The 21118-nt window shown below is 34.9% G+C and overlaps 1 protein-coding gene across 1 annotated transcript; it reads left to right on the plus strand.

Moving 5' to 3' along the window:
• Window positions 1-381: 381 nt before the first annotated feature.
• LOC136809209 (uncharacterized) lies at window positions 382-3029 on the plus strand. Its single transcript, XM_067065725.1, has 2 exons — window positions 382-1308; window positions 2019-3029. The coding sequence occupies exons 1-2, from the start codon at window positions 599-601 to the stop codon at window positions 2782-2784; spliced, it is 1476 nt and encodes a 491-aa protein (XP_066921826.1). The 5' UTR covers window positions 382-598; the 3' UTR covers window positions 2785-3029.
• The last annotated feature ends 18089 nt before the right edge of the window (window positions 3030-21118 follow it).

Here is a 21118-nt window from a genome sequence, read left to right on the forward strand (position 1 = left end):
ATTAGTTTTTTGCGATTTTTTGCACATCACATTAGTACTGCCGAAAAGGTGTCGAAAACCGTTTGCCGAAAAAAATTTTTTTCCGGCCTGTAGAACCGGAAATGTGCCGGAAATCGTCGTTTTTTCACATTTCCGTCACATTTTTTTCAACTTATTTAATTGTTTCTTTACAGAAAAATGTTCTTTATGATGATGCCCAAAACTTAGCATCGTTTGATTTCCAAAAAAATCATCCATTGAATCCGGAACTCCTTAAAAATCACCGGAACAGCCGAAAACCGGCGTAAATATGGAATACAATATCAACCGCAATTATACTTAATATAGTTTAAGTCGCTTAATATTGGTTTTACCCTCATTGAAGTGGAAATAGTACACCAAAGTTAAAGAGCTCACACGATAAACTTGAATTAACATAGCTGAATGCAGGTTTTGGACATTAAAAATAAATACTGAAAGCTTATTGGTTGAATTGGATTAGAAAGCTTCCTATTGGCTTACAACATGAAAATTCAAATAAAAATAAACAAAACTAGCTAGAAGAATCCAAAATTCTGCAATTCATGTGGAAAAACTTGCAAATTCAAGGTGATGGAGGATGGAAGAGGATATAGTCGAAGATGCCAATCATGTCCTTGGAGGAATTAATAATTATCTGAATCAGCTCAGTAGATACCATGAGGACCAACGCAACGATCAGTTTTATACTCGCTTATCTTTAGCAGAAGCCCACCTAGATAGAATTAAAGATATTATTGCAAGCGACAAATATGAAGAAACACAAGACAAAATAAATGGACTGAAAGTCAGGAGGGATGTTCAAGAACACGAGGAACAAGCTAACCCACTTCGAAAAACAAGAAGTTCCCGACCTGGAAATAGAAGATATGAAATTGATGGAGATCATTTGGAACAACTCCTTTCCATGGGTTGCTCGATTGTAACAATTGCTAAGGATGGCTTACTTGGGGCCCAGATACATCCTAATACAATTCACAGATTTATTAAAGCAAATGGAATCAAATCTGTTCGAGCACGATATTCTGACCTTTCAGATGATGAATTGAAAGAAGTAATTAAAGGCCTGAACAAGACCTACCCCAATTCAGGAATTCGCCAAATACAGTCAATGCTTAAAGTTTTAAATCCTCCGCTCAGAATACAAAGAGATCGTGTTGCCAAAATTCTGGCTGAAGTAGATCCTATTGGTGCAACGATGCGCTGGACACAGGTCATTCCTCGAAGAGTCTACAAAGTTCCAACACCAAACTCGTTATGGCACATCGATACCCACCATAAACTAATTAGGTAGGTAGATACATTTTATCAATCAAAATGGGTAACTTTTTTATCATAGGGTTTTTATTTTTTATCGCAAGCAGAAACATTCACGATTTTTTCCTTTTTCCATTTTAGCCTTATTTGCAAAAGTTTTTATATGATACCGTGAGATCGGGTAACTTCCATCAGTGGAGGCTTCGGCTAACATGCATAGCCCTCAAAATACAAAGTTAAATCAAAACAAAAATGGTAGAGTAAAGCTGCAGGCGGAGCTGCGTAGTTTTATTTTAATGACCAGATAGGTCATTCATTTGAGGCTATGCATGTTTGCCTCCACTGATGCAAGTTAGCCTATCTCACGGTATGTCTTTGAAAAATTTTACTATGGCAATTCGCAAAAGTTTATTTACTTGCAAAAAATTCTTAACTAAAATTTCTTTTTTAAAATCAAAATAGAAAATAGTATTTATATCATGGCTTTTCTAGCCCTTAAAAGCCTCAAAAATTTCCATTTTGCGGAACTAATTTTCGTGTTTGACACCCAGTTTTTGGCAAAATTCTTTCATTTTCCTAGGGATTTTTGTAACTTCTAGAAAAAATTGCATTTTGTTGAACTAATTTTCACGCTTAACACCCGTAAACTGATAAACGCAAAAATCAGTCCCCACAAAAATTAGTTTCCTTAAGGTATTAGGCACGTCAAAAAAGTAAACAAATTTTAAATACTTTATTTATAGATGGAATTTCGTCACAAATGGATGTGTGGATGGTTTCAGCCGCCTAATTGTCATTTTACAAGTTCATACTGACAACCGTGCCTCTTCAATGCTGTGTGATTTTGTTGGAGCTTTAAATAAACATGGCATTCCTAGCCGAGTTCGAGCGGACAAAGGAGGAGAATTTGTACACATAAATAAATTGATGGATGAACTGAATGGCGAAGCTCGTTCCAGTTTTATGAAAGGGAAATCAGTACACAACGTTAGAATTGAGCGTCTTTGGCGTGATATATATTCTAAAGTTATAGGAAAATATCATGACACCTTTACAATGATGGAAGAAAATGATATACTCGATATTGACAACGATATTCATTTATCATGTTTGCATTATACGTATGGAAGACGCATTCAAAGGGATCTTGATTTTTGGAAAAATGCATACAACAATCATCCATTAAGAACCGAGAAAAATCGCACACCTTGTCAACTTTGGTTTAATGCTAGTATGCGGTGCAGTGAACAAAATAACACTGCAATGGAAAATCTGTTTCGCCGAAACCCAGAGGATTATGAGGATATCATATCGAGGTACCGGAATGCAGAGAATATACCTGAACCAGAGACAATTAGTATGGTTTTACCTCGTATTCAGCTACCTCTTTCCATTGAAAAGAAGCAACAGCTTGATCGGACTATTGATGTTTTGCGTCAAAGTGACTCTAACGGTTTAGATATTTACGGTGATGTAATGAGATTTGTTTTTGCTAATATCATAGCATAAATTTATTAGTGATTTTATATTAAAACTACAGACGGAAGGGAGAAAATGCAATTGTTTTTGAATTTTTTACATTGCAGGGGCTGGGAGGACTTTAGTGTGCACTTTTTAACCCTACTAGCCATGGGCCTTTTGTGTCTTTAGAAACCTAGGTTGGAGCTAATTGAGCTCCACTGGCATAACTTTCGATTGGAATGTTCTTTGAATATCAAATTTGAACCAGAGTTACTGTCCTTAGTAAGAATTAGAAAATGGGTATTTTACAAAAATTGGTATTGAGAAGGCTATAGAAAAGGTTATTTTTGATTCTGATTTGATTTTCTGAAAGGCAATAGATAGATCTTTACATATTTTTTGGTTTTTAGGTTAATGACAATCGTTTCAAAAAAAATGGTACAGTAGCTTTTAAATCTCTACTTTTTTGGCTTATCGTCCTTTTTAAAATTGACATAAAATGGGACTGGGTACTAGTATCCAAATGAAACGTAACTCAAAGCTTTATACATGGCAGATTCCAAGTTCATAGCATAAATATTTGAAACGTTATTGCATTTTTTCAATTTTCGGGATTTGCTCTAATTTGTACTAATTTGCGGAGGTGGCTTCCAAAAATGGCCAATAAAAATTGTGTAGGCAAACCAAAAAGTGGTCATATCAAAGCTACCAATCAAAGCTAAATTTCATTTCATTTCTGGAAATTCCAAGAATCCAGATGCATTCCTTAAAATGTTAAGGAATCTCAAAAATTACTAATATATGCATTTTGCTACCCGAAATTGAACAAAGTTAGCTATTTTTCACCTTCAAGCATGAAAAACTTTTTTTTAACTTAATCTTTTTGTCTATAAGTCTGACCTTTTCCACTTTAGGTGGAACTGCCCAAACAACAAATTTCACTGTAACGCCCTAATGCAAGTAAATTTTTTTTAATCTTTATGGTCCATTTATTCATAATCAAAAGTTAACCTTCTGGACCTAAATGTGCACACGAAAGTTTCCCAGCGCTTAGACTAATTGACAAATTGATTTGCGACATTTTTGGAGTTTTATAAAATTCCAAAAATGTTTTTCAAAATTAATATGAATTTAACAATGTTAATCAAATTACATATCAGGCTTTTTAAATAAAAATTTTCTTTCCCGTCTTCTGAAGGCCACAGAGACGATGGGGCTAGACCAAAATTTATTATGATCAATTGTTAGTTTTTGCATATTCTTATAAATAGTTCAAAGAAATAAAAACGAAAGATATCTTCTGTCTATGCTTAAAAGTAATGCGTTAATTAATGTTTTTAGTCGTGTTCCACGCTCATGCTGTTCATCTTTTCTTATCTTTTTGTCCATTTGATCTAAAGACAATTTGACGGGTTAAGAAACCATATGCCAGGTCATATCAGCAGTGTCAAACACGAAAATTGATTGGCTTGCTAATTCTGTTTACAAATGATTTTAGAAAATTAAATTTTAAAGAGTTAAAATTTTCCCTACCTTTTTATACCCGAGCAAAGATTTTCCCGACCAAGTCTTTTCCGAAGTTACTCCTTAAGAACTATTTCTAGTCCCTCTTATCGATTTTTGCCATGAATAAATCTCAGGTTTTCGGTATTTCGGTATCTAAAAAATTGTTTTCATTTTATATTCAAAGTATTTGATCAGGGAAAAGTGACTAAATTTAAAAATTTATATGTTAATAGTTAGGGAAAAGTGACTAATGTGAAAATTGGTTGGAAAAGAGTGACTAAAATTTGATTAGATGAGAAAAAATTTTTCCCGATAAAACTTTTCCAAACTTCCTTTCCACAACCAGGTATGTGTTAAGCAGATCCTGATTACTCCAAATACAGACAGTCGCAAGAGGTTAGGCTTAGCGGGTTTGAAAGATTGAGTCCAAGCTTAGGCCGTCAGTCAGCCCCTTACTATCACTCGTAAAAAGAATTCTCTGTAAGACATACAGAAACAAAAATACTTTTTAAAAAGGGACGCGTTTTATTTTTACCAAGAATTAGAAGGTATGTATGTATGTCTCTATTTCCAAAAGTGGGCTACACGCATTCAGAACGGCAGCGCAAGGTTTCGCAGTATAATAGAAATTTTTGACCGGGATTTCCCTTCTTACCTTTAAAAGGGAAGACATTTTATTTCGGGGTTGATCAAATTTTTTCGTAAATATATAGGTTTATTATTTAAAACTCTAAAAAGGTTAATTTTTGAAGTAAATATTTCATAAACGAATCTTTCCATCTTTCGCGGATTACACCCAAAACCGCGAAAGTTTCTTCCGCTAAAAATTCTTCCCTCTAAGGTAATAATATAGAAGTAAGTCCAACAGAGAATCGTCGCAATCATTGCAGAAAAATTTCTCAAAACTGAAAAGGAAAATCAGAAAATGCATTGACTCCGTTGATTGATATAGGCCGTGCCCAGTGGATTGTTAATTGTTTCAAAAATAAAGAAAAAAATCAAAATGTCTGTGACCAACTTTTTGATATGTTTCTTACTCAATTTGAGGGTGCTAAATTCAAATTCGATTATTTACCAAGCTTGAAAATCCGCAGTTTTTGCGTAATCTGCATAATTAATGCAAAATTATAGCCCTTTTTTTTACCACAAAAACGCCCATAACTTTTGATCTAGAAAAATTGAGACTTTGATATAATACATTTTTTGCTCAGCTTGAAGAGCTCTATCCTTTTTGATTTTGAAGACCCCCCCCCCCAAAAAAAAAAAATTATGAATTTTCAGGGCTTACATTACAATTTCAACAGGACAATTTTGCCTAAAAACGCAACGCAAAAAACTGCGGGTTTTCAAGCTTGGTAACGTTCGAATTCTGACCCTCAAATTGAGTAAGAAACATATCAAAAAGTTGGTCACAGACATTTTGAAAAAAAGTGAAACGTTTTGGTGGTCATGGCCTAATATTACATCATATAGCGATATTTAAAAACCCCAAACTCTACTTCCTGGCTCCGTGATGCCGTTATCTCTATATAACAAGTTGAAATCAAAGCCACTTTGAAGCGCTAGGTAGATAATAATTCTCGGGTGAAGTGATTATCTAGCGCCGCCATTAGCCCATCTTGCTCTGCCGCACTAAGCATGATTAATATATAATATTTAGCTAGCGCTAAAGGCTACTTTGAATTCTCTCTGCTCATTTCATCAAAAACCGGCTTCAAATAGCTTTTACCTAGGGTTTTGTATCTCTATTCACACAGTGCGCAAGATAGCAGACCTAAATATGACTGCTACGATTACCGCGATAGCTGTAATCTTTTTATCTATGATTATGAAGGAGGATTGTAGAATCTAGCCAAGTAGGAAATTGCACTGTGTGTGAAGTTTCACTGCGCCGAAACCGCAAAATAGAAGTTATGATCTGAAATAAAAGTATCATTTTGTTCTTACGATAGATACGAAACGTTCACACCCAGGGTATGGTACTAGGTCCCGGGGGGGGGGGGGGTGCACTCGGTTTTGAAACGACAGTATGTGCCGCGCAAAATCTGCTTTTCAAAATCGTACCCTTACAGTGTAGTTCAATATGGCTGAAAAGTGCATTCAGTGCATTTTCTCTTGATTTACCCAACCCTTATAGTCTATATATTAATAGCGGTGCTTTGTGTGTCTGTGTGTCACCACTTTCGTTTTCGCTTTGTTTGTGTTTTAAAATTATGACTTTTAGTCCCTTGCTCCACAAATTTGTTCTATTGGATTCGCGCCATTTGCAAACGATATCGGATATAGCTTGGTTTAGACATTTATTCAGCCTTTGTTTTGAAATTTAAGGCCCATATACATTTAGTAATTTTAATTTTTGCCCAGACTTGCCTTTTTCTCTCTTCTTTTGTTTTAAATGTTTTCGAATGTATTTAACGATCGTATTTATTAATTACATTCGAATTCTTTTCAAAACAAAACAATTTCATTTCATAGAAAAGAATATTTCAAAAGTAAATCAAAACATAAAAATCAAAAAGTTTGTGGACAACAACAGCATCCCAACAGCATTCAAACTCAAAGGGCGATATAAAGCATAAGAAAAAAATATTTCACTTCTTTCTTCTTATAAAAATATTCAAGTCGTCGTTATGTTAAAAAGTGTGTTTATGTTTATGTTTAAATTCGAAAAGTTATGCCAAGGGTTTAAAAAAGCAACTTAGAATTGTCTTTTTTTTGTTTTTTCGATCTGATAAAAACAAAGAGTCGCACTGTTCTTTCTGACCTTCCCACTTTTTCCTGAAAAATTGTCATTTAAACTGGACGGCATCAACGATGTAAAAATAATAGATAACCAACTACCTCTAGAAGGCACTTCTCCCAAGAGAACATTGATTGTTTTCCTATTGAAATGAGCACTCCTTTAAATAGCTCTGTGTGCAGTGCGTGTTATGCTTTTAGCTAGATTTTGACACACTTTTTGACATCCACTGAATTGATAGAAAATTTGAATTGTTATTTACTGCAAATTTTGGAATTTTTTTCAAAAGATAAAGGTACCAATCTTTAGACAAATTGACTACGGATCGGCCTGATACCACTTAATCTTCATCTGGATAAATAAACGCTCATAAAATGATGTTATCTGAAAAATATATGTGTGATTTGAAGTGCGATATCTCACGAAAGAAAAGTGCATGAAGGTTGCCTGATACAAAATAAACAGATGAATGTTTATAGAACAATAATATCTAATTAAAAAATTCCTTCTGTGAGGCTGCCTATAGGAAAATACACTTTTTTTAACCCAAATTTTGGAAAAATATACATCACGTGATCGATTCTGTCCAATAGAAAGTTGCAAATGAAGCAAGTTTTTATTTAATTGCACTTTTTATGATGCAAAATGCCATTAATATTTTTACAACCGTAACACGGATGTTTTTTGAGAATCAAGGCAAGTTGGTTATCTATTATTTTTACATCGTTGACGGCATATTAACGCGAGCGAAGCGAGAAAAATAACTACCTGCAGAGTCGTTTCAAACGACACTGGTACAGTAAACGATACTCTTTCTGATAACTTTTGACCTATAAAAGAAATTATACTGTAGAGATTTCTTTTTTTTATTTGATAGCTTTTTTAAGCCAGTTTCAACATCCAAAGGACTTTTAGTGCGTTCAGCTACAGCTTAACCGGCGTGCGACGCCGGGTACCGGCTAGTACACTATATTTCTACCGTGAGTATCACAGCGCGAATAAATTCGAGTTAATATTTTCTCTTTGAAAACTTGACCTCTGATACTCAGGGTACTATATTTCTCAGCTGTAATTCTGCGTGACGAGAAGCTTGGGAAATTTTCTGTTTCAAAGAAAAACGAAAAACTAAGAAAATTATTCTTGTCAGCTGTAATAATCAGACAATAGAAACTTTTTCAAACAAACGAGAAGTAAAAACCTTTCTTTTTAACAATTATTTTGAATTTGTTTTAAAATTCTACCCTTGCAGTGCAATCTCACAGAAACACACCCTTACAGTGCATTTTGGGATGCAGAAAAAACCCACCCTTAAGCGCGGCACATGACGTAGGCCAGATCATATGAGTTAATCTGATGGGTGCGAGAAACCATTAGCGTTAATCGATATAAAAAAGCTAATGGTCATGGGATCGAGGTTGCTTGATTTTCGTGAATATTTATCTAAATTTCCCTCTGTTTCGGAATAATTAAAAAATTAAAAAATCAAAAATCCCCAAAAAATCGTAAATATACATAATTAACAAAAATATTCTTCACTTAAGTTGAAATTTTCGTCATCTTTGGTGACTTCATCAGCATATAGCTCAACAAAAAATGATAACCTTTTTATAATGGAATATATGGTTCAAGTAAAGAAAACAGTAATTTTCGGAAATTGGCTAACTTTCACTACGCTTCAAATGCTTCAAAAAAAATACTTCGGTACAAATGCATTGTGGGAAAGGACTTTATCAAGAAGTATCTGGAGATATAGATCTGATCGATGATGTATTTAATTTTCCTTTTGAGAAACGCGCCTCGCTCACGCATAACAAACTAGTAAACACACAGTTGTAGTGCTATGTATTTGCTTCGCTTTCCGAATAGGCGAAAAAAAAAATCGTTGCACAAAATCCCTCAGAGAACGCTAAACATTGCTTTTATTTGTGAGAACTAGACGCGAGAAAAACTTAGGCAAGCGATATGCTTACTTGTTACTTTTATTTTGTTCGAATAGTAGAGATTCGAATTAGAGCGAGTCAACTGCACATTATTCCGGGCTTGTTGGTTTAAGATTTTTGAACCATAACATCGAGGTTATGTGTAGTTATTCAATTTCTATTAAAAACTTAGGCCGATTAGCTTTCGTTTTTGTAAAAATCGAGGTCAAAGTTTCATGCAGCTTAATTAAGCGCCCGGGGGGGGGGGTAATTAGGCAAATGGAGGGTGCGGTATGTGCCGCCCTTGAGGGTACCTTTTTTGGACTTCCAAAGTCCCGCTAAGGGTCGAAAAATAAGAAAATCTAATTTCAGTCCCGCTAAGGGTCGGAAAAATAGGAAAATTTCAACTTTTTACCACCTGAAAGATCAAAATTTGGTCAAAATTGGTCAAATTTGTCCCGCCAAGGGTCGCAAAATTCCCAAAATTTTCCTTTGTTTTCTCCTTTTTAGTCCCGGTAAGGGTCCAAAGTTCGAAAGTCGGGCGGCACCCCCCGTCAGCTCGCAACCCTATTACCCCCCCCCCGGGATTAAGTAATAGAAAACCACTTAATTATTGATAGACTAGATGACGCGATTAAGTGGCCCGGTGGCGATGGAGATTTTATCTGGTACTCGATGTAGAAATTTTCTTCCGACACGCTAAAGGCTAAAGCTCTGAAGGTCGGGAAAATTTTAACATCTGGAACCTTTGGGTTACCATTTTTCATTTTTCTTGTAAGGTTTCTCAGGCAGCAGAGATTTTCATGCTAAATTCAGTCGGGTGCAATCGATAGTCAAGCAAAAGTGTAAGGACAGCTAGACACGACTGCGATGCGGTACATCAAACGATGACTACTACAGGTCTCCGATGGTGATATTGGCCCGCTCCTTCAGAGCTTTAGCGTGGGTGGCCGCCAATACACCATCAGAATATCAGATAAATGGAGATTAGACTAATGTCGGTGTACTCACCATATTCTTTTTGATAGAAATCGAAAGTATCAATTTCTTCTAGTCTACTTTACTGAACTCAGCGTAATCAAAATCATCAAAAAGCAAAGTTCAGCCAAAAGTAGACTTTCGTCTAAAAGTAATCGGAAGGAAAACCATAAAAAATGGGGGATGGAGGTATTTGACACTTTTGGGGAAAAAGTCATCAAGTGGGATCTTCTCGGTCATTATAAAGTGATTTTGGGGATGAAAAAGTCGAAAAAAGTTAAAATGACCCCACCAATTGAGCACTAAGGATAACCCAGAATTTGAAAATAAGAATCCTTAGTAGCCTCAGTTTGTCTGAGTTGAAAAATAGGGTTGCTTATAAAAATAAAGGCGTGCAACTTTAGCTGGTTACGAAACATTCCATCCTTCCACCGACTATTTTTATTTTATCAGCCTATCCATTTTATTTATTATCCTGAAATTTTGATTTAAAAATACCGAAAAAATAAAGCTAATCCAGATAATGCCTTTTTTGCTGTTGTTTTGTACAAACAGAGCTGGTGGGATCGGTAGAGTAACAAACCAGATTTCATAAGTTTCAATGAAAAAGCAAAATCGAAGTAAAACTAGAAGAGCAGCACTTGGCAAGGCTATGATATCCTACTTTTATAGCTGATAAAAATCAAATTATTGAGTATATATCAAAATTGGATAAATTTGATAAATCAAAATATTGTTTCCAAACTTATCCCGAAATAAGGATTTGGTGTGAACAATTTAAAGGGATATCAGATAAAAAATGAAATTTTGCATGTAGAGTCCTTCCATGGTCCTAAGTAAAACCCCAAAATATTTTAGGACAATTTATTTCGAAAGACAGACAATATATTGTAATTTAAAGTTTTCAATTTTTGCTCAAAATTTGAGAAGGCCGTATCTCCTCTTCAAAATTTTATTTTGAAAAAATACTTTGGGGTATTACTTAGGACCATGGAAGGTTTCTATAAGCAAAATTGGAAAGATATTAGTTAGTGGAACAATTTGAAAAATTTTTAATTTTAATTTTTCATATGATTAGCCTTTTAAAGCTCAAAAAGCTTGAAAATAAAAAGAACCGTGGCTAAATCAATTTAAAAGTTCTTGTGATATAGGGGCTTATATTAAATGTGAAGCATTTAAAGAATACTTTTCATAACTCTTTTATCAGTAAATGATAATATGCTAAAAACATAAAATGTATCAAATTTCAACAGAATAACAAAGTAAATGAACAAAGAAAAAAATGTTGTAAGATAAGAAAAATAAATGTAATGTAGGTTTTTCTCTTTTGTAAATAAAACTTCTGTAGCCTATAGACTTAGTATGTTAGTATATACAGGATAAAAAGATATCTTATAATATATATTTACAGGTTTAAAAACAGGTAAGAACTTGGTAAAATAAACTATAACAATATAAAACATACAACAAAATACAGACTCAAGTCAATGAATCTTGATCACTTAAAAATCGGTATGAAAACTAAAATGCGAAAATGTTATCACTTTTTTGTGAAACTGAGGTGATATGTTGCAACTCAAGAATAGTAAGAAAATATGTACACTAATAACATGCAGTACTGTGTGGGAATCAGCTTTTAACAAAAAAACATAATCCATGAGACTTTTATTGTTAAAAATGTTCGACTGTTGCATCTAAAAGGATTGTAATGTAGACAACGAAATTGAGTCAACTTAACTCACTAAGCCCAAAAATCAACCAGACTTGCTGAAACCAGTAAGAAACATACTTCCTCTAGTTTAGGGGCTTTTAGTGGTGCTTCGCTCATTCCAACATACGTAATATATAACTAACTAAATATAAACTTATGAAAAGAAGGCTATAACAGAAACCAATGAAAAAAAGTTAAAAAAGCTATTTGATTTGCTTCTTTTCAGAAAGCCTTAAACGAAATCATGACTTTCTCATATCAAAAGAGGTGCGTCAAAAGATTTAAAATCAAAACACTTTTCAAGAAAAACAAATTAGGCACCAGCTTTAACACTCCAATCAAGTTTTGAAGGTAGCTATGTAGCTAACTAGCTATAACGATAAGGTATATTAACTAGCTTTAACGATAAGGTATATACAGGTTAAAAGAATATAAAATGCACTTTTGCTAAAAAGTTTATAAGATAAATAAAAATGTTAAAAAAACAAAAAAAAGTTATAAAAACAAGGCAACCACCTGAGAACCTATCAGAGGAATTGATTAAAAATTGTAAAAAGTCTTGTAGGTACTAAATACAGGCTAGATAAAAAACCTCTCTTCTATTATAAACAAATGTACGTAAATTTATTCATTTCAGAGAAATTTTCAAAAGCTTATTTAACGTGCCGGGCTGGTATATTTAGAATGGTAAACAAAATACTAGCTGACAACTAAGTCACAAAGTTATTTTCTTTTTTGCAGTAAAATGAAAGAAACTAAAAAATAGAAATAAAATCTATTTTATCTGAAAACGTTTCCACAGTGGGGGATTCTCAAGAATATTATGAAGAATTCTGTGCAATTGTTCTTCATCCGCATAGTGGCGGGAAATTTCTATGCTAACTCCACAAGTGTGACCAATTGGTACTAAGTATTCTTCATCCACTTCTCCATTAATAATCACACGCACATTCCTAATCATTTCACACCCAGAAACAAATCTCATGAATGTGGATGCTTGTTTTGCGTCAAGATTTTCCAAAAAATGAACTAGATAGGGAACAACTTGGACTTCCATTTCACGATAGAAATCGATTGTTGAATGATCAACGGTAATTTTAGCTACAATGGCTTTTCCATCAGGCTTCCACGATGCTAGGTACTCTTCAAAAAAGATTGTGTCCACTCCTCTGAAGGGTGACCAATCAATACCCTCAGCAATCTCCTGAATCATCTTCCATGATCTTTGAAAGACTAAAAATTTCGCTAATTCGATAAGGGATGGACCAAAATTCTTTTTTGATGGCGTTGTGTGGAGATCTGGGGAGAACCTGGTGAAAAAATCAACCAAATCACTTCTAGCTTTTGGATCAAGCTCTGTCACTGCATTGAGAGAAGTCAGGAAGTTGAGGTCATATTCATCAAGGGATTCCATCCAAGATTTTGTGATGTAATCATCGCTAGGCATGTCACCTGACAACAAATAGAACATCAAGGCTCGATTAAAGTAGGGTGGAAGATAACCAGTTAATACGTAGCCACTGATGAGGATTCTACCAACATTATTCAATAATTTTGATGGAAGGTTTTTGTCAAAGGAAGAAGCAAAATACTTCTGAACTTCGTAACCTTGTCCCACTTGTTTAAGGAAAACCTCCCAAAAATCAGAGAAAAAACTACGAGTGATCCCCTCGTTATCGACGCCTTCCTCTCCTGCATATTTAACAAAAATATTCTTGTTTGAAAAGTCAAACTGTTCGAGCGCATCAAACAATAAGTGTTTTCTTCTCAAAATTAACTGAATACGGTCAACAAAACCAGATAAGGTAATGACCCTATTGTTTTCCAGCTGTTCTAGCGATGACGGTATTGGCCTAGAGAGATTGGCAATATGTAGGTCTTCTGATACGATTTTAAAACTGGTTCCATCTTCACAATAATGTCTCACTTTCAATGGAGATTCCCGTCTCATCCACCTACCACCTAATGTTTCCACAGAATATTCTCTGCCAGTTAAAAAGGGAAGTTTAATCTCTAATTTCAGGTACAGGACAATAGGATTATCATCGTTTTTACATGTCACTTCATGGACAACTTCACCAAAGTGAATATTCAATTTAATGTCTTTACGGTAGAGTTTTATTTGTCCAATCGGGCCTGGTAAATTTATTTGGGGGGCTGGAGTTGATACTGAAGGATGTTGTCTCAGGTTTGCAGCTGATGCGGTTGATTGGCGAACTGGAACTGATACTGAAGGTTGTTGTCTCAGGTTTGCAGCTGGTGCGGTTGATTCACGGGCTGGGGCTGATACTGAAGGTTGTTGACTCAGATTTGCTGCTGGTGCGGTTGTTTGGGAAAATGGGGCTGATACTGAAGGTTGTTGGCTCAGGTTTACAGTTGGTGCGGTTGATTGGCGGACTGGGGCTGATACTGAAGGTTGTTGTCTCAGGTATGCTGCTGGTGCGGTTGATTCACGGGCTGGGGCTGATACTGAAGGTTGTTGACTCAGGTTTGCAGCTGGTATGGTTGATTCGCGGGCTGGGGCTGATACTGAAGGTTGTTGACTCAGGTTTGCTGCTGGTACGGTTGTTTGGGAAAATGGGGCTGATACTGAAGGTTGTTGGCTCAGGTTTACAGTTGGTGCGGTTGATTGGCGGACTGGGGCTGATACTGAAGGTTGTTGTCTCAGGTATGCTGCTGGTGCAGTTGATTGGTGGGCTGGGGCTGATACTGAAGGTTCTTGTCTCATGTTTGCAGCTGGTACGGTTGATTGACGGGCTGGGGCTGATACTGAAGGTTGTTGTCTCAGGTTTGAAGCTGGTGCGGTTGATTGGCGGACTGAGGCTGATACTGAAGGTTGTTGTCTCTCGGTTACAAATGGTCTGAGATTCTCAACTGGAATGTCTGATTGAGAGCCACCAGGAAGTGTAGATGATGATGAAGCTTCTGATACAAAAAGATTGTCAGGGACTTCATTGCAAACAACGATTGTTCCTTGATATTTAAGACTCTTTATGTCCCCGGGTGTTATGGGGGTAAATGGAACATATTTTCCCGCAGAGTTTACTCTGTAAAAGTGAAAATCTGGGTTCAACTTTGGGAACATTGACAAAACTGTTTCACGTAAATTGCAAGATATTGGTACTGATGTGGGTTTGATTTTTTGATTTTCAGTATCATAACATGGATGTGCGTATCCTGGAAGAAAGAAGAGTTAACACAAGGTTAAGTTAAGGTAACACAACTGATAAGTGATAGGTAAAAAAATGACAATATAAAATTCTGATTCTCAATTTAAATGCATCATGATCACAAATGGGATTACATAATTGTAATCATTTAAGATATTCCCCTCCGGGTTAGTCCCCCAGAAAAGTTTTTATCTATGTACAAAATCTCCAGAAAAAGGAAAGTTTCTTTGCCTTCTCCTTAATGGACTATTTATTCTGAAAATCTTAATTCCACAAAAAATACTTCATATTCTCAAAATCAATGTAAAAATTTAAGGAAAATTTGCTACAAAAGTCATTTCTTACAATCAAAGGAAAGTAGAAGGTGGGGAAAATTAAGTATCAATAGAGCAGAATAGAGTAAAAAATTGTGTATCACTGTAAATTACAGAAAATAAAAGTACATAAAAAAAGAGAAAAAAATTCAGTTACCATATTTGTTATTGAAATGACGAACCACCACTGGGTCTAAGAATTTGGTGAATTTGGGTTTTTCAGATCCAGGAGGGAGATGATATATCTTTAGGGAAACAGTTGAAGCCTTTGGTCCACGTTTCTTTTTAGCTTTTCTTTTCTGTTTACCATCTAAAAAATGAAAACAATTTTGTTAATTTTTGGAAGTGCTTCCTATAGTTTCTTACAATTCAAAAGAAGAGATGACAAATATACTTAGATATAGTCAGTTGGATTTTTCTATGCCTATAAAAAAAACATGTACCCCCTGAGTCCCAACCAATTGTAAATGTTACCAATTTTCAATTGTTATACTCCTGCTAACCTGAAGAGAGATACAACGAACTGATCTAAATTTACAGAAAACAAGTACCTGCTTTTCTTTTGAATGTTCTGAGGGTTTTAATTGATACATCAAGATTGGAGTTAAAATTTTGAGGTAATATGATTCCATTTTCTTCATCCTCCCTGTAGAAATAATATGGATTATCATTAAAAACAGAAGCAATTTTAACCAAAAAGGGTTTAAGGCAGAAGATCTAAAAAACTCCATTAGTAAATTTAGATGGTGTAATATGGGACCACGTCCTCAGCATAGAATGCAGAGAAGTCCAGCCCCAGAAGCTTTACTCAATTTTTAGAGAGGTCAAGACCCTCCCTATTGCATAGATTTTTAACATGATCTAAAAATTTTCTAACTTATTAAGGTTTTGTATTGTATATAACTTAGCAAGCTAGCCCAAATGTATTTTTGTAAAAAAACAGCCCCTCCCCTAATGATTTAGCCCCTCTAAGCTCAGCTGCATTCTATGCTACCTCATACGTATGTATGTACTTATGTATAATACGTGCAGCATACAAACAAAAATAAAGAAAATCAGACCCCTACGTAACGCCGATTGCCAGGCCGTACGGCGTTTTCAGCCGGTCAAAATTGGCACGGTCAATCTCTACCAAGGGGAGAATGTACAGTAGGGCTTTCGCATGTCTTTACACGTACGCGCACCTTGCGTGTCAGAGACTCAAAGCGCTGCGGAGGAAAAAATGTTCAAAATTTGAGGGCGCGAAGCGCCCGAAAGGGAGTGTAGCATCCTTTCTCTAGATCTGGGCGTGTGGCGTAAAAAATTTGTATATTTTGTATATGCACGAAATTTTCCAAAAAAATCGTAGGGTGACATATCGACTTTGCTTCGTGTACTCGATTTTTCTAAAATTATCAGACCCCTTCCCTCCCTATACTAATATGTATAAATTGGATAATAAGAATTTTTAAAAGAAATTTGAGCGTTCAAAGTTTCCCCAGTGACATCCCTTTGCTTTAATAGTTTTATAATTCAAACAGCAAAACTGTGAGAAAACAAGAAAGAGAGAAGTTGACAAAATTTTTGTTAAAAAAATGATTATTTAGTTCCTACCAACTACAGTACACAAAAGTGATAATAATTCTAAAAAAAGTGATTCTGTCCATGCAATCTTCTTTTTCCTACCTTCAAAAGTGGGCTGTAGGAATTACACTTAAAGGGAGATAAAAAGGGGGGTTTGTAGGGGTTCGAAATATTTCAAAATATCAATTTTCTGTTTCTTTTTTCATCAAACCCTGTAATATCGTACTAAAAAATAAGGGTCAATCCCGTCACACCGTAAAAGTACAACCCCCCCTAAATAGAATCACTTGGTACAGTTTCGATTGTATAACATCACCATTCAACAACATTCTGGGATTTTTTTATTTTTCTGTCAGTTCAAACAAAACAATGCTATTCCATTTTTTAACTGTACAATATGGGTATTGACAAAATTTTTCCTAACACCTCTGGAAAATTCTACTGCTGTCTCTCCCCAGGGAAAATAGATTTGTGAATCCCCCCCCACAAAGTTAAATTTTACAATTTTCTGAGTTATTTCTTTCAAAAAGGGCCCATGGTGCCTGGAAAGCAACTATTGATGCAAATTGAGGAGATAGTTTTAAAAATATTACCAAAAAGACCCAGACTCAATTATTCGAACTCATTAAACAAATTTTCTAATCAAACTTGATTAGTTTTACTTTTATCAATTCAGTAAACTAACAAACTAGAGATAACGTTGAGACCAGCAAACGTTCAACTTAACACGAGAAAAACAAAACATATACTTACGAGAACGAAGGAATAGTGACTTCTGTCATGTTTGATCAGGGTTTGGTTCGATTCGGTCGATGGTTATTTTCGTGGCATGCCTACTTTCGTATCACATGGAATTGATTTATGATTTTATTTTCGCGCGGGATTTGACTTGATTTCTTCCAGAAGTACGCATGCGCAAGCCTTCTGAGGCTTGTTAAGGTAAAACTTACATTAACCCAACTAAAACCGAGTTTACGTGTTCTTAACACTGTTTAGATGGTACAAAAAAAACATTTGACTGGCATAAACCAAGATTAACCTCCCAAATACAAATTAACTAGAATCAAGGTTAAAGTTGTACGCCATACGTAAAACGGTTTTCCTTCATTTTTTCAACTTATACTCGACAGATTTTCATGATTTTTTGCACAATGATGTAAAATGGCAATGCCCAAAATGTGACAGAGCCCAATTTTCGAAAAACAAATTTTTCCGGCCGGTAGAACCGGAAATGTCCCGAAAAAAGCGGTTTTTTGAGATTTTCTCGAGATTTTATCATTAGTTCTTTGCGATTTTTTGCACATAGATGCACATTAGTACTGCCGAAAAGGTGTCGAAAACCGTTTGCCGAAAAAAAAATTTTTCCGGTCTGTAGAACCGGAAATGTGCCGGAAATCGTCGTTTTTTCACATTTCCGTCACATTTTTTTCAACTTATTTAATTGTTTCTTTACAGAAAAATGTTCTTTATGATGATGCCCAAAACTTAGCATCGTTTGATTTCCAAAAAAATCATCCTTTGAATCCGGAACTCCTTAAAAATCGCCGGAACAGCCGAAAACCGGCGTAAAACGGTTTTCCTTCATTTTTTCAACTTATACTCGACAGATTTTCATGATTTTTTGCACAATGATGTAAAATGGCAATGCCCAAAATGTGACAGAGCCCAATTTTCGAAAAACAAATTTTTCCGGCCGGTAGAACCGGAAATGTCCCGAAAAAAGCGGTTTTTTGAGATTTTCTCGAGATTTTATCATTAGTTCTTTGCGATTTTTTGCACATAGATGCACATTAGTACTGCCGAAAAGGTGTCGAAAACCGTTTGCCGAAAAAAAAAATTTTTCCGGTCTGTAGAACCGGAAATGTGCCGGAAATCGTCGTTTTTTCACATTTCCGTCACATTTTTTTCAACTTATTTAATTGTTTCTTTACAGAAAAATGTTCTTTATGATGATGCCCAAAACTTAGCATCGTTTGATTTCCAAAAAAATCATCCTTTGAATCCGGAACTCCTTAAAAATCGCCGGAACAGCCGAAAACCGGCGTAAAACGGTTTTCCTTCATTTTTTCAACTTATACTCGACAGATTTTCATGATTTTTCTTTCACCATTAAACATCGATGCGTTTCTTAATTGCTTTCTCCGTTCCAATAGATATATAAATCGAAATTTAAAATTATACATTACTTCCATTAAATTCTAATTATTCGTTTTATAAATAGGTAGGTCCATTAAAGTATTACTTGTTTTGTAAATTTTCAGGTCATCCCTTTCAGTGTAGTTTTTGATGTTATCAGAAAAATAAAGCTTGACACCACCTTTTGATGATTCAGCCGGACATTCAACCTGTTCATAACCTTTTAAGTCATGTGTTTTTATTACTTTAAGCCCTGTTTCAGTAATTCCAATATAATCGAATTTAATGTCAGAATCATCTAATAATTTTTCAAATTCGGTATAATGTAGTTTTAACGAATTCATGTTAATATGTAAAAAAGAAAGATTTAGTTCATCATTTTTTATCTTGTTCAAGTCACTTAGAGTGTAAAATTGCATAGGTCATTAGGAATGAAATTGAAGTTTCTGCCATTGTGATCTGTCTCATCATTGTATTAGCGAACTTAAGAAATCACGGCGGTGGAGTTCAATAAGAAAATGTTACTGCGCATGCCCAGTAGATGAGGATTCCCCGAGCGATCGCTTCCTTCGTGGTCTCTGGAACGCCATTTTCAATAAACGAAGTTCTCTAGAAAACACATCAACATGGCTGAAAATTTGCAAGAAAATAATGAAAAATCAAAAAGAAAGTAAGTAAAACTCGTTGAAACATTTAAAATAATCATAAATAGGCAAAAGAATTTCGTCTTTGATAGGTGTTTTTGTAAACAAAATGTCCCTCTAGCTTTTCACAGCTTTTATTCTGTTTTATTTATGAACATGAAAGAAAGAAATTTCAAACTTTGGAATTTTTTTTTTACATTGAAATGCAATCACAGATTCACTCTTTGAATCAGATTTAAGTCAAGAGATAATATTTTGAAGATTTTCTGAACAAATTTATATTTATTTTTCACTTTCTTATCTCAGGCCACCTATGAACTGGACAGCTCAACACGAGGAGATGCTGTTACGTGAGATTTTGACATGGGAACCATTCAACCATAAGTTGGGTAGTACGGGTCGTGGTAGCCTGGGAATCCATGCTATGATTTCTTCTTTGATAAACTGATGGCGAAATGTATAGCATGGAATGGGTTGAGAGTTTGAATCTCTCAGATCCTAATAACGGTTGAAAACATAGCCAATCAAATTTTGTTATTCTTTTACTGGTCACACTTTCTTAGAGAAAGCGCAACTTTCGAAATTTGGTTTTTATTCAAGTAAGTGAGGACAGCGCTAAATTCGAATTTCCCACTGTAAAAAATGTGAGTCCAATATTGGACTCACAGCTCGAACCCGTCTTGTGTACATCAAATTATAAAAAAACACACGACGGGTCTCCTGTCTAGGGTCGTGGAGAGTCCTGAAAAATGATCGCCGAAACCTTGAATTCATTGGACAATCCCAAGTTCACTGTTACACACCGTTCTGTCCGCGAAAAATATGCAAATTTAGAAAAATAACACAAAAAGAAAATGGCCGATGAGGAGAGAGCATCAGGTGACAGCCCAGAGGGCTTGACAGATAAAGAGAAAGCCTTGGATGAAATCGTTCAACGATTTGCAGATATTGGGCTTTCTACTGAGAAAAATCGTCAAGTTTCTGCAAAAGCTATCGAAAAAGAACGTGCAAGTGCAGTTGAAGTAAGGAAACAAGCAATGGAAACGTATTCTGAAACGAAAAGACGAAGTGAAGATGAAGTGAAGACGAATCTCCTAATTCTAGTTCTAAAGGTGGGCAAAGAAGGAGGTCCTCTGATGATAACATGCTCTACTTAAGAGACAAAATGGAAATGGATAGGGCATTTCGTGTAAACCAGAACAATTCTGGTGCACAATAAAAAACTTTTAAAGATTTCTAACCTTGTTTGTATTATGAAAGTTGAAAATTTTGAATTATATTTTACAAAAGACCTTTTCAAAAGGACATGTTATTTTTCATTCATATTTATTCACATGCATATTGTTGTTTATATAGATTATTAGAATTAGAATTAATTAGGATTTTTTACTTTAATTTTTTCTGAGATTTTTAAAAAAGTTGACCTTTTTACATTGATATTTTACACATTTCAAAATTTTCTCTACGTGTTTTTCATAAGCACCATAAGACTTCAAAAATTTGAGAGCTTTTCAAGAACATATTTAGGCTTGGCAATTAAGAACATACTATATAATTTCTTAGAAAGTTTCACAAAAATACCAAGACAATCTTTTAGGTATAAGAATATTTTTAGGCTTGTAATCCAAAAAGTTTAGAACACTGAAAAATTTCAATTTTTTGACATCTTTATAAAAAACTTTTGACTTTTTTGACTTTTAA

The sequence above is a fragment of the Clytia hemisphaerica genome, unplaced genomic scaffold (genome assembly GCF_902728285.1).
Source record: "Clytia hemisphaerica strain Z4C2 unplaced genomic scaffold, Clytia hemisphaerica genome assembly, whole genome shotgun sequence".
NCBI classification, from domain to species: domain Eukaryota; kingdom Metazoa; phylum Cnidaria; class Hydrozoa; order Leptothecata; family Clytiidae; genus Clytia; species Clytia hemisphaerica.

Bases quoted from the DNA above. Each gene is read 5' to 3' on its own strand.
- LOC136809209 (XM_067065725.1), top strand. From the start codon at position 599: ATGGAAGAGGATATAGTCGAAGATGCCAATCATGTCCTTGGAGGAATT. The intron at 1,309-2,018 runs GTAGGTAGATAC...CTTTATTTATAG, and splicing joins ACCCACCATAAACTAATTAG to ATGGAATTTCGTCACAAATG.